General features: G+C 37.5%; 1 protein-coding gene across 1 annotated transcript in view; it reads left to right on the forward strand.

Moving 5' to 3' along the window:
• LOC132563846 (polypeptide N-acetylgalactosaminyltransferase 5-like) overlaps positions 1 to 15,256 on the forward strand; it is a 69,436-nt gene that overhangs the window by 23,270 nt on the left and 30,910 nt on the right. The window contains exons 3-5 of the mRNA XM_060228598.1: positions 1,905 to 2,071; positions 7,662 to 7,826; positions 14,138 to 14,354. Coding sequence (XP_060084581.1) covers positions 1,905 to 2,071; positions 7,662 to 7,826; positions 14,138 to 14,354 — 549 coding nt within the window. The remainder of the gene's footprint in view (positions 1 to 1,904; positions 2,072 to 7,661; positions 7,827 to 14,137; positions 14,355 to 15,256) is intronic.

Here is a 15,256-nt window from a genome sequence, read left to right on the forward strand (position 1 = left end):
GCCAACATTTTTGATAGGCAGGTGAAATTAATTTGAGTATTATTAATAATATGAGTATGACTTGTACCTTAAGTTTTATGTGTTATTTGAGTATTACATGTAATTTGAGTATAACACGTTATTTGAGTATGGTGTGTTATTTGAGTATGGTGTGTTATTTAAGTATTACTTGTTATTTGAGTATGGTGTGTTATTTGAGTATGGTGTGTTATTTGAGTATGATGTGTTATTTGAGTATGATGTGTTATTTGAGTATGATGTGTTATTATAGTATTACTTGTAATTTGAGTATGGTGTGTTATTTGAGTATGGTGTGTTATTTAAGTATTACTTGTAATTTGAGTATGATGTGTTATTTGAGTATGATGTGTTATTTGAGTATGGTGTGTTATTTGAGTATGATGTGTTATTTGAGTATGATGTGTTATTTGAGTACTACTTGTAATTTGAGTATGATGTGTTATTTGAGTATGATGTGTTATTATAGTATTACTTGTAATTTGAGTATGGTGTGTTATTTGAGTATGGTGTGTTATTATAGTATTACTTGTAATTTGAGTATGATGTGTTATTTGAGTATGATGTGTTATTATAGTATTACTTGTAATTTGAGTATGATGTGTTATTTGAGTATGATGTGTTATTTGAGTATGATGTGTTATTTGAGTATGGTGTGTTATTTGAGTATGATGTGTTATTTGAGTATTGTGTGTTATTTGAGTATGATGTGTTATTTGAGTATGATGTGTTATTTGAGTATGATGTGTTATTTGAGTATTGTGTGTTATTTGAGTATGATGTGTTATTTGAGTATGATGTGTTATTTGAGTATGATGTGTAATTTGAGTATTGTGTGTTATTTGAGTATGATGTGTTATTTGAGTATGATGTGTTATTTGAGTATGATGTGTTATTTGAGTATGATGTGTTATTTGAGTATGGTGTGTTATTTGAGTATGATGTGTTATTTGAGTATTGTGTGTTATTTGAGTATGATGTGTTATTTGAGTATGATGTGTTATTTGAGTATGATGTGTTATTTGAGTATGGTGTGTTATTTGAGTATGATGTGTTATTTGAGTATGGTGTGTTATTTGAGTATGATGTGTTATTTGAGTATGATGTGTTATTTGAGTATGATGTGTAATTTGAGTATGATGTGTTATTTGAGTATGATGTGTTATTTGAGTATGATGTGTTATTTGAGTATGATGTGTAATTTGAGTATGATGTGTTATTTGAGTATGATGTGTTATTTGAGTATGATGTGTTATTTGAGTATGATGTGTAATTTGAGTATGATGTGTTATTTGAGTATGATGTGTTATTTGAGTATGGTGTGTTATTTAAGTATTACTTGTTATTTGAGTATGGTGTGTTATTTGAGTATGATGTGTTATTTGAGTATGATGTGTTATTATAGTATTACTTGTAATTTGAGTATGGTGTGTTATTTGAGTATGATGTGTTATTTGAGTATGGTGTGTTATTTGAGTATGATGTGTTATTTGAGTATTGTGTGTTATTTGAGTATGATGTGTTATTTGAGTATGGTGTGTTATTTGAGTATGATGTGTTATTTGAGTATTGTGTGTTATTTGAGTATGATGTGTTATTTGAGTATGATGTGTTATTTGAGTATGGTGTGTTATTTGAGTATGATGTGTTATTTGAGTATGATGTGTTATTTGAGTATGGTGTGTTATTTGAGTATGGTGTGTTATTTGAGTATGGTGTGTTATTTGAGTATGGTGTGTTATTTAAGTACTACTTGTAATTTGAGTATGATGTGTTATTTGAGTATGATGTGTTATTTGAGTATGATGTGTTATTTAAGTATTACTTGTTATTTGAGTATGATGTGTTATTTGAGTATAATGTGTTATTTGATATTGTCTTTACAGATGTCAGTCTCTTCAGTACCAGGAAAAACTACCTGACACCAGTGTAGTGGTGTGTTTTCATAATGAGGCATGGACAGTCTTGCTGAGAACCGTACATAGTATTCTAGACAGATCTCCACCCCACCTACTCCGCGAAATTGTTCTGGTCGATGATTTCTCTGATATGGGTTTGTATGTTTGAAAAAAATTGAATTCTGATATGAATAAGATGCTATTTTTCATTAAATTTATCAGGTAATAAAGCAAGACTTGCAGGATAAAAAACATTAAACGGATAGCATCAAGTTTTGTCATCCTAACATCAGTTTCAAATAAGTATTTATCATACTCTCCTTCTGTACTCAAAACATTTCTTATGATTTTGTCATCCACCTGTCTGCAAATCTCTTCTACACTTCAATTTGACATCTGCATTTTTGGGTCTATTTCTTGACAGACAAATGTCAAGGTAACACACTTTCATTAGAATTTTTATCATGATGTCATTAGCACAGCCATCGCTACAAACTTTAAACAAATCCTCAAACATTTTTGCCATTTGAATATATTCAAATGTACCCAGCATCACTGGCTCAAGGTTATTGTCACATCACTAAAACTCTTCTACAGACACGACTTGTAATTACAACATTTGTTGTTTCGTGAAAAAAGAACTGACAACACTTTTAACATAAAATGCATTGTAAACAGTTCATAGACGAGGAAATGTTATAGAGAATAAGTGTGACAGATTTCAGCTGTATGACAGCTAAAATGGGTAAAATCAAATATGAATGATATTAATAAAAAAGGAAGATGAGGTTTCTGGTGTTGGTCAGAATTTTATTTATCTGTATGACAAGATCTGCCCAGCCACAGGGTTAATGTCTGTCATCCATTCTAGAGAATGGTAGACTCTGTTGTCAGTCCATGATAAATGAGGCTCCGACTGAATTTCATTTACTGGAGGAGATAAGATGAAGGAGTGTCATTTTAAACAGTTTACATTCCCCTCCCAGGGGAGACAACCATATGCTGTTTTGAAGATATGTCCCCAAGGATTGAGCATTATGTGGCCCTCCATGCCTTGTCTTAATCACAAGGCTCCCCAATACCACTAACAAGGAATGGCAACTGCTGTTGAAAAACTTAATGTTTTTTACTCAGATGTAACTTTTTTATCTTGACAACTCCTGTTTAAGAAATCTTTCATTTCTACCTTATTAGGATGATTCCTGTGAAATAGAAATTCTTTTGAGATAAAAATCTTTTGTGACAATTTATGGCTACTGTAATAACTCTGTGGGTATTTATCAGTAAAAACAGTTACTGAACCATTCTGTTTAGCCTGCATGTTAGGCATGGTTATTTGTAATTACTGAAGAAGCAAATGATATTTATTGAATATTTCGCGATCACATGTTTAGATCTGACTGCTGAGTTGATACAGGTAAATGAACGTGTAACATTGTAACAAATACTGCTTCATGATCCAGCCTTCACCAGACAACACTATGTCTAATAACACACAACCATTCTGTGGTATATCATGAACCAGAGATTGTATTTCCAATAAACTTTAATGAAAATACATTCCTGATAGGAAACCCACTGTAGGTTGTCTTTGATGGATGCAGTAATCTTTCCCTTTCAATATCTCAATCACAAAGATAAGCCTGCTTCTATAGGACCCCAGTCCTGTAATCTGTGTATTTCACTTTTTCTGTGTCAGTCAGATGTTTTTTTTTTCTGAGTAGAAACATCAAAGAAGCTACATTCCAGCTTAACTCTCCAGTGACATTGATTATCCAGCCTGTAGTTATATTTACGCTGATATAATTTTTTTCAGTATTAATGTATTTTATTCAAGCAGAATAAAAATCATGGTGGTCCAAGGAATTGATGGTAAAAGAATAACATTAAAATGATCATATTCCATAATTCAATAATTCTCCCCATAGTGAATTTTACAAAATGATCAGTGGTGTATTCTACTTATCAACAATTGGCCTCTTATGAATACAACCAGAAGGATTCAGATGATTGCCTGTTTATCCAAATTTTCCACAACAAGTGTAGCAGAGACTACTACTAACTCCTAGAACTCCTATATTCACACATTTGCCATCTCTAAGGATATTTCAGTGAATTTAGATTTTATAGAGTGTATTCAGTAAACAACATTAACAATCCTTGTAAGTCATTAATTCAAATTTTGTTCTTGGGAGGAAAGATTTTAATGTTAGCAAATTAATGTAAACAGATAACATATAGAAAGTTCCAACAGAAAAGCCCATAGTTACTTTGGAATCACATATGTTGTCATGCCAGCGCCTCATTGTTGCTTTGGAATCACATATGTTGTCATGCCAGCGCCTCATTGTTGCTTTGGAATCACATATGTTGTCATGCCGACGCCTCATTGTTGCTTTGGAATCACATATGTTGTCATGCCGACGCCTCATTGTTGATCCCTACTTAGAGAGCTCATTACTAAAGTAAAGAAATGTCAATTTTTTTTAATTCTTTTTTGTCAAAACATGAGAACACCAATATCTTTTTTACATCATTATTTTTTCACTTTTTTAAACAAAAAGAAATATTTTTCCAGATTAAGGAGGCATGTAATGGATTTTTTTTAATCACTATGAATATTATTACCAGTATTTATGAGTGCTTTTTCACAGATGTAGTACTAAAGTGAACAATGAGGTAAAATTAAGAGTTACATTTTTTCTATTGTTAGTCCCAAAACAATACATCTATTCTTGTTTACTACCTACAGTCATAGTGTCCCCAGGTTTACTACCTACAGTCATAGTGTCCCCAGGTTTACTACCTACAGTCATAGTGTCCCCAGGTTTACTACCTACAGTTGTTGTGTCCCCAGGTTTACTACCTACAGTTGTTGTGTCCCCAGGTTTACTACCTACAGTTGTTGTGTCCTCAAGTTTACTACCTACAGTTGTTGTGTCCCCAGGTTTACTACCTACAGTCATTGTGTCCTCAAGTTTACTACCTACAGTTGTTGTGTCCCCAAGTTTACTACCTACAGTTGTTGTGTCCCCAGGGTTACTACCTACAGTTGTTGTGTCCTCAAGTTTACTACCTACAGTTGTTGTGTCCCCAGGTTTACTACCTACAGTCATAGTGTCCCCAAGTTTACTACCTACAGTCATAGTGTCCCCAGGTTTACTACCTACAGTCATAGTGTCCCCAGGTTTACTACCTACAGTTGTTGTGTCCCCAGGTTTACTACCTACTGTCATAGTGTCCCCAGGTTTACTACCTACAGTCATAGTGTCCCCAAGTTTACTACCTACAGTCATAGTGTCCACAAGTTTACTACCTACAGTCATAGTGTCCCCAGGTTTACTACCTACAGTCATAGTGTCCCCAAGTTTACTACCTACAGTCATAGTGTCCCTTGGTTTACTACCTACAGTTGTTGTGTCCCCAGGTTTACTACCTACAGTTGTTGTGTCCTCAAGTTTACTACCTACAGTTGTTGTGTCCTCAAGTTTACTACCTACAGTTGTTGTGTCCCCAGGTTTACTACCTACAGTAGTTGTGTCCCCAGGTTTACTACCTACAGTAGTTGTGTCCCCAAGTTTACTACCTACAGTTGTTGTGTCCCCAGGGTTACTATCTACAGTTGTTGTGTCCCCAGGTTTACTACCTACAGTTGTTGTGTCCCCAGGTTTACTACCTACAGTTGTTGTGTCCCCAGGTTTACTACCTACAGTCATAGTGTCCCCAAGTTTACTACCTACAGTCATAGTGTCCCCAGGTTTACTACCTACAGTCATAGTGTCCCCAGGTTTACTACCTACAGTTGTTGTGTCCCCAGGTTTACTACCTACTGTCATAGTGTCCCCAGGTTTACTACCTACAGTTGTTGTGTCCCCAGGTTTACTACCTACAGTTATTGTGTCCTCAAGTTTACTACCTACAGTTGTTGTGTCCCCAAGTTTACTACCTACAGTTGTTGTGTCCCCAGGGTTACTATCTACAGTTGTTGTGTCCCCAGGTTTACTACCTACAGTTGTTGTGTCCCCAGGTTTACTACCTACAGTCATAGTGTCCCCAAGTTTACTACCTACAGTCATAGTGTCCCCAGGTTTACTACCTACAGTCATAGTGTCCCCAGGTTTACTACCTACAGTTGTTGTGTCCCCAAGTTTACTACCTACAGTCATAGTGTCCCCAGGTTTACTACCTACAGTCATTGTGTCCCCAGGTTTTCTACCTACAGTCATAGTGTTCCCAGGTTTACTACCTACAGTCATAGTGTCCCCAAGTTTACTACCTACAGTTGTTGTGTCCCCAGGTTTACTACCTACAGTTGTTGTGTCCTCAAGTTTACTACCTACAGTTGTTGTGTCCTCAGGGTTACTACCTACAGTTGTTGTGTCCCCAGGTTTACTACCTACAGTCATAGTGTCCCCAGGTTTACTACCTACAGTTGTTGAGTCCCCAGGTTTACTACCTACAGTCATAGTGTCCCCAGGTTTACTACCTACAGTTGTTGTGTCCCCAGGTTTACTACCTACAGTTGTTGTGTCCCCAGGTTTACTACCTACTGTCATAGTGTCCCCAGGTTTACTACCTACAGTTGTTGTGTCCCCAGGTTTACTACCTACAGTTATTGTGTCCTCAAGTTTACTACCTACAGTTGTTGTGTCCCCAAGTTTACTACCTACAGTTGTTGTGTCCCCAGGGTTACTATCTACAGTTGTTGTGTCCCCAGGTTTACTACCTACAGTTGTTGTGTCCCCAGGTTTACTACCTACAGTCATAGTGTCCCCAAGTTTACTACCTACAGTCATAGTGTCCCCAGGTTTACTACCTACAGTCATAGTGTCCCCAGGTTTACTACCTACAGTTGTTGTGTCCCCAAGTTTACTACCTACAGTCATAGTGTCCCCAGGTTTACTACCTACAGTCATAGTGTCCCCAGGTTTACTACCTACAGTCATAGTGTTCCCAGGTTTACTACCTACAGTCATAGTGTCCCCAAGTTTACTACCTACAGTTGTTGTGTCCCCAGGTTTACTACCTACAGTTGTTGTGTCCTCAAGTTTACTACCTACAGTTGTTGTGTCCTCAGGGTTACTACCTACAGTTGTTGTGTCCCCAGGTTTACTACCTACAGTCATAGTGTCCCCAGGTTTACTACCTACAGTTGTTGAGTCCCCAGGTTTACTACCTACAGTCATAGTGTCCCCAGGTTTACTACCTACAGTTGTTGTGTCCCCAGGTTTACCCCAGGTTTACTACCTACAGTTGTTGTGTCCCCAGGTTTACTACCTACAGTTGTTGTGTCCCCAGGTTTACTACCTACAGTTGTTGTGTCCCCAGGTTTACTATCTTTAGGATAAGCCTGGATGTGGGGAGATAATTCGCCATATTGAGCAATCTGTATTTCATGACATTATTTCATATAATGTAGAATGGGTGTTGATTTACTCATTATTAGATAATTCCAAACCCCAGTCTGAATATACCTGTAAATATTTACTACATAAAGTGAAGATGATCAAACCTCAGAACTCAGCTTCACTAAAACATAAAACATTACTCCTGCTCTTCAGATCGTCACTTAATTGCTACATTGACATCAAAACATCAAAACTTGAGATGGCTTTTAGCATAAAGGTGTTGGAATGTTACGGAGGAAGTGTAACACATTTCTCCTGACACGTTTAGCCACTTATAATTTATCCTTCATGTTTCAGTTTTATTGTATTGACAATAAAATGATTTCCTTGATTATAGATCACCTGAAAGAGCCATTGGAAACTTACATGGCAAAGTTAGGCAAAGTGAAAATAGTACGGACTAAGAAACGAGAAGGTTTAATACGAGCACGGTTACTAGGTTACTCGGTATCAACTGGAGACGTTCTGACATACCTGGACTCCCACTGTGAATGTACTGAAGGTGAGACACTCTTTGTTATGTCTGTATGTTTATTTTACGGGAAAAGTACTATTATTCAATCAAATGAGGTTGTTTTTAGTTCCACTTGTTGAAGACGAGAAGAGCTATGGCACATTGTTCAGGGTCTATCATCAGTCTATTTGTTAGTAGACAATGTTTGATCATTACTCCTCTAATATAAAAAAGGACCTCCACTAGTGTTACGGGAATTGTCCATAGATGGTCCTAAACACAATTCAGAACCATGAAGGACTGTTACAGTTGCTATCTTTAAAATCTTGTTGTAGCAACTGCTACTAGATGGAAAATTGTAGTGAGACAGAACTTCCACTTTTGATCTTGTCCACAGATGATAGAACCAACAGAAATTCTGACCTGCACCACATTTGAGGTGGTCGCCATCTTGAAAACCTTACTGAATGAACTTCTCCTCATTGTTGTATGCTCCACAGATGGTTCTTATTGAAATATGGACCCTTATCGCATTCAAGATTTATGCTTTGGTAACCAATTAGGAATACAGTAGAGCTGAGCTCTGGAGGTTCTGTTGGGCACAGAAGTTGTAAAGTTTAGCAACAAATAAATGACATGAAATTAATAAAAAAAATTTTTGAAATTTTCATTATAGATAAGATAAACTTATTAAGGACATAATCTTAATATAATATAACATCGAAACTTTACTTATCTGTACACATTACTTATATAGATGTAAGATTAATGTTAAATGGTTGAACATTACTAACTCCACTTTACTGACAGTTTCTCTGTGTCTTAGATAATGAGTGCCCACTTTACTGACCGTTTCTCTGTGTGTTAGATAATGAGTGTCCACTTTACTGACTGTTTCTTTGTGTGTTAGATAATGAGTGTCCACTGACCATTTCTCTGTGTGTTAGATAATGAGTGTTCACTTTTCTGACGGTTTCTCTGTGTGTTAGATAATGAGTGTCCACTTTACTGATGGTTTCTCTGTGTGTTAGATAATAAGTGTCCACTGACCGTTTCTCTGTGTGTTAGATAATGAGTGTCCACTATACTGATTGTTTCTTTGTGTGTTATATAATGAGTGTCCACTGACCGTTTCTCTGTGTGTTAGATAATGAGTGTTCACTGACCGTTTCTCTGTGTGTTAGATAATGAGTGTCCACTGATGGTTTCTCTGTGTGTTAGATAATGAGTGTTCACTTTTCTGACGGTTTCTCTGTGTGTTAGATAATGAGTGTCCACTTTACTGATGGTTTCTCTGTGTGTTAGATAATGAGTGTCCACTGACCGTTTCTCTGTGTGTTAGATAATGAGTGTCCACTTTACTGACCGTTTCTCTGTGTGTTAGATAATGAGTGTCCACTGATCGTTTCTCTGTGTGTTAGATAATGAGTGTTCACTGACCGTTTCTCTGTGTGTTAGATAATGAGTGTTCACTTTACTGATGGTTTCTCTGTGTGTTAGATAATGAGTGTCCACTGATGGTTTCTCTGTGTGTTAGATAATGAGTGTCCACTTTACTGACGGTTTCTCTGTGTGTTAGATAATGAGTGTCCACTTTACTGATGGTTTCTCTGTGTGTTAGATAATGAGTGTCCACTGACCGTTTCTCTGTGTGTTAGATAATGAGTGTCCACTGATGGTTTCTCTGTGTGTTAGATAATGAGTGTCCACTTTACTGATGGTTTCTCTGTGTGTTAGGTAATGAGTGTCCACTGACGGTTTCTCTGTGTGTTAGATAATGAGTGTCCACTTTACTGATGGTTTCTCTGTGTGTTAGATAATGAGTGTCCACTTTACTGACGGTTTCTCTGTGTGTTAGATAATGAGTGTCCACTTTACTGACCGTTTCTCTGTGTGTTAGATAATGAGTGTCCACTGACCGTTTCTCTGTGTGTTAGATAATGAGTGTCCACTTTACTGACCGTTTCTCTGTGTGTTAGATAATGAGTGTCCACTTTACTGACGGTTTCTCTGTGTGTTAGATAATGAGTGTCCACTTTACTGACGGTTTCTCTGTGTGTTAGATAATGAGTGTCCACTTTACTGACCGTTTCTCTGTGTGTTAGATAATGAGTGAGTGAGTGTCCACTGACCGTTTCTCTGTGTGTTAGATAATGAGTGTCCACTTTACTGACCGTTTCTCTGTGTGTTAGATAATGAGTGTCCACTTTACTGATGGTTTCTCTGTGTGTTAGATAATGAGTGTCCACTTTACTGACCGTTTCTCTGTGTGTTAGATAATGAGTGTCCACTTTACTGACCGTTTCTCTGTGTGTTAGATAATGAGTGTCCACTTTACTGACCGTTTCTCTGTGTGTTAGATAATGAGTGTCCACTGACCGTTTCTCTGTGTGTTAGATAATGAGTGTCCACTTTACTGACCGTTTCTCTGTGTGTTAGATAATGAGTGTCCACTTTACTGACCGTTTCTCTGTGTGTTAGATAATGAGTGTCCACTTTACTGACCGTTTCTCTGTGTGTTAGATAATGAGTGTCCACTTTACTGACCGTTTCTCTGTGTGTTAGATAATGAGTGTCCACTGACCATTTCTCTGTGTGTTAGATAATGAGTGTCCACTTTACTGATGATTTCTCTGTGTGTTAGATAATGAGTGTCCACTTTACTGACGGTTTCTCTGTGTGTTAGATAATGAGTGTCCACTTTACTGACCGTTTCTCTGTGTGTTAGATAATGAGTGTCCACTTTACTGACCGTTTCTCTGTGTGTTAGATAATGAGTGTCCACTTTACTGACCGTTTCTCTGTGTGTTAGATAATGAGTGTCCACTTTACTGATGGTTTCTCTGTGTGTTAGATAATGAGTGTCCACTTTACTGACCGTTTCTCTGTGTGTTAGATAATGAGTGTCCACTGAACGTTTCTCTGTGAGTTAGATAATCAGTGACCACTGACCGTTTCACTGTGTGTTAGATAATGAGTGTTACTGACCGTTTCTCTTCCACTTTACTGATGGTTTCTCTGTGTGTTAGATAATGAGTGTCCACTGACCATTTCTCTGTGTGTTAGATAATGAGTGTCCACTTTACTGACGGTTTCTCTGTGTGTTAGATAATGAGTGTCCACTTTACTGACCGTTTCTCTGTGTGTTAGATAATGAGTGTCCACTTTACTGATGGTTTCTCTGTGTGTTAGATAATGATGTTCACTTTACTGATGGTTTCTCTGTGTGTTAGATAATGAGTGTCCACTGACGGTTTCTGTGTTTGTTAGATAATGAGTGTCCACTGACCGTTTCTCTGTGTGTTAGATAATGAGTGTCCACTTTACTGACTGTTTCTCTGTGTGTTAGATAATGAGTGTCCACTGATGGTTTCTCTGTGTGTTAGACTGAGTGTCCACTTTACTGATGATTTCTCTGTGTGTTAGATAATGAGTGTCCACTTTACTGACCTCTTCTCTGTATGTTAGATAATGAGTGTCCACTCTACTGACCGTTTCTCTGTTTGTTAGATAATGAGTGTCCACTTTACTGACCATTTCTCTGTGTGTTAGGTAATGAGTGTCCACTTTACTGACCGTTTCTCTGTTTGTTAGATAATGAGTGTCCACTTTACTGACCGTTTCTCTGTGTGTTAGATAATGAGTGTCCACTTTACTGACCGTTTCTCTGTGTGTTAGATAATGAGTGTCCACTTTACTGACCGTTTCTCCTGTGTGTTGATGGTTTCTCTGTGTGTTAGATAATGAGTGTCCACTTTACTGACCGTTTCTCTGTGTGTTAGATAATGAGTGTCCACTTTACTGACCTCTTCTCTGTGTGTTAGGTAATGAGTGTCCACTGACGGTTTCTCTGTGTGTTAGATAATGAGTGTCCACTTTACTGACTGTTTCTCTGTGTGTTAGATAATGAGTGTCCACTGATGGTTTCTCTGTGTGTTAGATAATGAGTGTTCACTTTTCTGACGGTTTCTCTGTGTGTTAGATAATGAGTCTCCACTGACGGTTTCTCTGTGTGTTCGATAATGAGTGTCCACTGACCGTTTCTCTGTGTGTTAGATAATGAGTGTACTGACCGTTTCTCTGTGTGTTAGATAATGAGTGTCCACTTTACTGACCGTTTCTCTGTGTGTTAGATAATGAGTGTCCACTTTACTGACCGTTTCTCTGTGTGTTAGATAATGAGTGTCCACTTTACTGACCGTTTCTCTGTGTGTTAGGTAATGAGTGTCCACTGACGGTTTCTCTGTGTGTTAGATAATGAGTGTCCACTTTACTGACCGTTTCTCTGTGTGTTAGATAATGAGTGTCCACTTTACTGACCGTTTCTCTGTGTGTTAGATAATGAGTGTCCACTTTACTGATGGTTTCTCTGTGTGTTAGATAATGAGTGTCCACTTTACTGACCGTTTCTCTGTGTGTTAGATAATGAGTGTCCACTTTACTGACCGTTTCTCTGTGTGTTAGATAATGAGTGTCCACTTTACTGACCGTTTCTCTGTGTGTTAGGTAATGAGTGTCCACTGATGGTTTCTCTGTGTGTTAGATAATGAGTGTCCACTTTACTGACCGTTTCTCTGTGTGTTAGATAATGAGTGTCCACTTTACTGACCGTTTCTCTGTGTGTTAGATAATGAGTGTCCACTTTACTGACCTCTTCTCTGTGTGTTAGATAATGAGTGTCCACTTTACTGACCGTTTCTCTGTTTGTTAGATAATGAGTGTCCACTGACCATTTCTCTGTGTGTTAGATAATGAGTGTCCACTTTACTGATGGTTTCTCTGTGTGTTAGATAATGAGTGTCCACTTTACTGACCGTTTCTCTGTGTGTTAGTTTACTGAGATCTCTGTGTGAGTGTCCACTTTACTGACCGTTTCTCTGTGTGTTAGATAATGAGTGTCCACTTTACTGACCGTTTCTCTGTGTGTTGAGTGTCCACTTTACTGACCGTTTCTCTGTGTGTTAGATAATGAGTGTCCACCGTTTCTCTGTGTGTTTAACTGACCGTTTCTCTGTGTGTTAGGTAATGAGTGTCCACTGACCATTTCTCTGTGTGTTAGATAATGAGTGTCCACTTTACTGATGATTTCTCTGTGTGTTAGATAATGAGTGTCCACTTTACTGACCTCTTCTCTGTATGTTAGATAATGAGTGTCCAATTTACTGACAGTTTCTCTGTGTGTTAGTTTCTCTGTGTGTTAGATAATGAGTGTCCACTGACCGTTTCTCTGTGTGTTAGATAATGAGTGTCCACTGACCGTTTCTCTGTGTGTTAGATAATGAGTGTCCACTTTACTGACCGTTTCTCTGTGTGTTAGATAATGAGTGTCCACTTTACTGACCTTTTCTCTGTGTGTTAGGTAATGAGTGTCCACTTTACTGACCGTTTCTCTGTGTGTTGGATAATGAGTGTCCACTTTACTGACCGTTTCTCTGTGTGTGAGATAATGAGTGTCCACTTTACTGACCTCTTCTCTGTGTGTTAGATAATGAGTGTCCTGACCTGTTCTCTGTTTTTTAGTTAATGAGTGTCCACTGACCATTTCTCTGTGTGTTAGGTAATGAGTGTCCACTTTACTGACCGTTTCTCTGTTTGTTAGATAATGAGTGTCCACTTTACTGACCGTTTCTCTGTGTGTTAGATAATGAGTGTCCACTGACCGTTTCTCTGTGTGTTAGATAATGAGTGTCCACTTTACTGACCGTTTCTCTGTGTGTTAGATAATGAGTGTCCACTTTACTGACCGTTTCTCTGTGTGTTAGATAATGAGTGTCCACTTTACTGACCGTTTCTCTGTGTGTTAGATAATGAGTGTCCACTTTACTGACCGTTTCTCTGTGTGTTAGATAATGAGTGTCCACTGACCGTTTCTCTGTGTGTTAGATAATGAGTGTCCATTGACCGTTTCTCTGTGTGTTAGGTAATGAGTGTCCACTGACCATTTCTCTGTGTGTTAGATAATGAGTGTCCACTTTACTGATGATTTCTCTGTGTGTTAGATAATGAGTGTCCACTTTACTGACCATTTCTCTGTGTGTTAGGTAATGAGTGTCCACTTTACCGACCGTTTCTCTGTTTGTTAGATAATGAGTGTCCACTGACCATTTCTCTGTGTGTTAGATAATGAGTGTCCACTGACGGTTTCTCTGTTTGTTAGATAATGAGTGTCCACTTTACTGATGGTTTCTCTGTGTGTTAGATAATGAGTGTCCACTGACGGTTTCTCTGTTTGTTAGATAATGAGTGTTCACTTTACTGACGGTTTCTCTGTTTGTTAGATAATGAGTGTCCACTTTACTGATGGTTTCTCTGTGTGTTAGATAATGAGTGTCCACTCTACTGACTTTTTCTCTCTGTAGGATGGCTGGAGCCATTATTAGATAGAATCGCTACAAACAATTCTATTGTCGTCTGTCCTGTCATCGATGTCATTGAAGATGATTCATTTAAATACCAATATGGCAGTGCCAAAAGTACGAGTATTGGGGGATTTGATTGGAACCTTCAGTTTAACTGGCATGCCATCCCAGAATACGAGCGTCAACGACGACAATACAAGGATTATATGCCCGTCAGGTATGTCAGTTTATGTTGATATGATAAAATAACAGTAATTCATCAAGATGAACAAAAGCTTGAGAAAGTTTGGATGACAGTTTTACTTTTATAGTTTTGTTGTTTCCTATTCATTTTTGGAAATGTCTGAAGTTGGAAGCCACACACCTGAACATTCATTAAGAGACTGGTGTTACAATACTTTAATCTAATAATGCAAGTTTTATATGGTAGAACCAAAAATTTTACAATATATTCTATTAAATCAGTAAATATGAAATTTTGACAGAAGTCTCAATTTTTCAGTAAAAGACTTGAAAATGTTACTGAATTACCATCAACACAGAAAATGTAACCAAAAAAAAAATTCTTTGTATTTTGCAAAAGCATTATGACAAATACCATTAAAGTGAAATATTTTTTTGACGGCCTACCATGTTAAATCTGATGAATTTCTGTCTTGGGAACCTCCAGAACACCAGTTACCTGTCATACACAGCTTTTGTTCATGTTGCCTTCCTCACCCCCTCCCAGATCAGACAATTCAATAAACTACGTGGGTACAAAGCATTGAGGCATTGTTAGCGAGAGGTAGTGTGCGAGTTAATTAGCACTGATGAAAACCAAAAAACTTCCCTACCAATTTGACTTGAAAAGAGAATGATTATTGTGTTAAAATCATCTGAAGGAGAGAAAATGAAGTAGAAAATTAGGAATGTTCTCGAGAATTTGTGAAATTATGTCATCGACAGAAAAGAAATTGAAATACAAAATGAACAACCTACTGAAGTAGGAATCACTTGACAGTTCAGCGAGCCGTAATGGAGTTAAATTTTCAAATTACAAAGAAAAGATTGAAACATTTGGAGAGTGATAAGGGAATATCGGTCTTTATGACTCTAGCGTAAAATTCAAAGAATCTT

The sequence above is a fragment of the Ylistrum balloti genome, unplaced genomic scaffold (assembly GCF_031769215.1).
Source record: "Ylistrum balloti isolate Yb309-2 unplaced genomic scaffold, AGI_CSIRO_Ybal_v1 Utg371884, whole genome shotgun sequence".
Taxonomy (NCBI): Eukaryota; Metazoa; Mollusca; class Bivalvia; order Pectinida; family Pectinidae; genus Ylistrum; species Ylistrum balloti.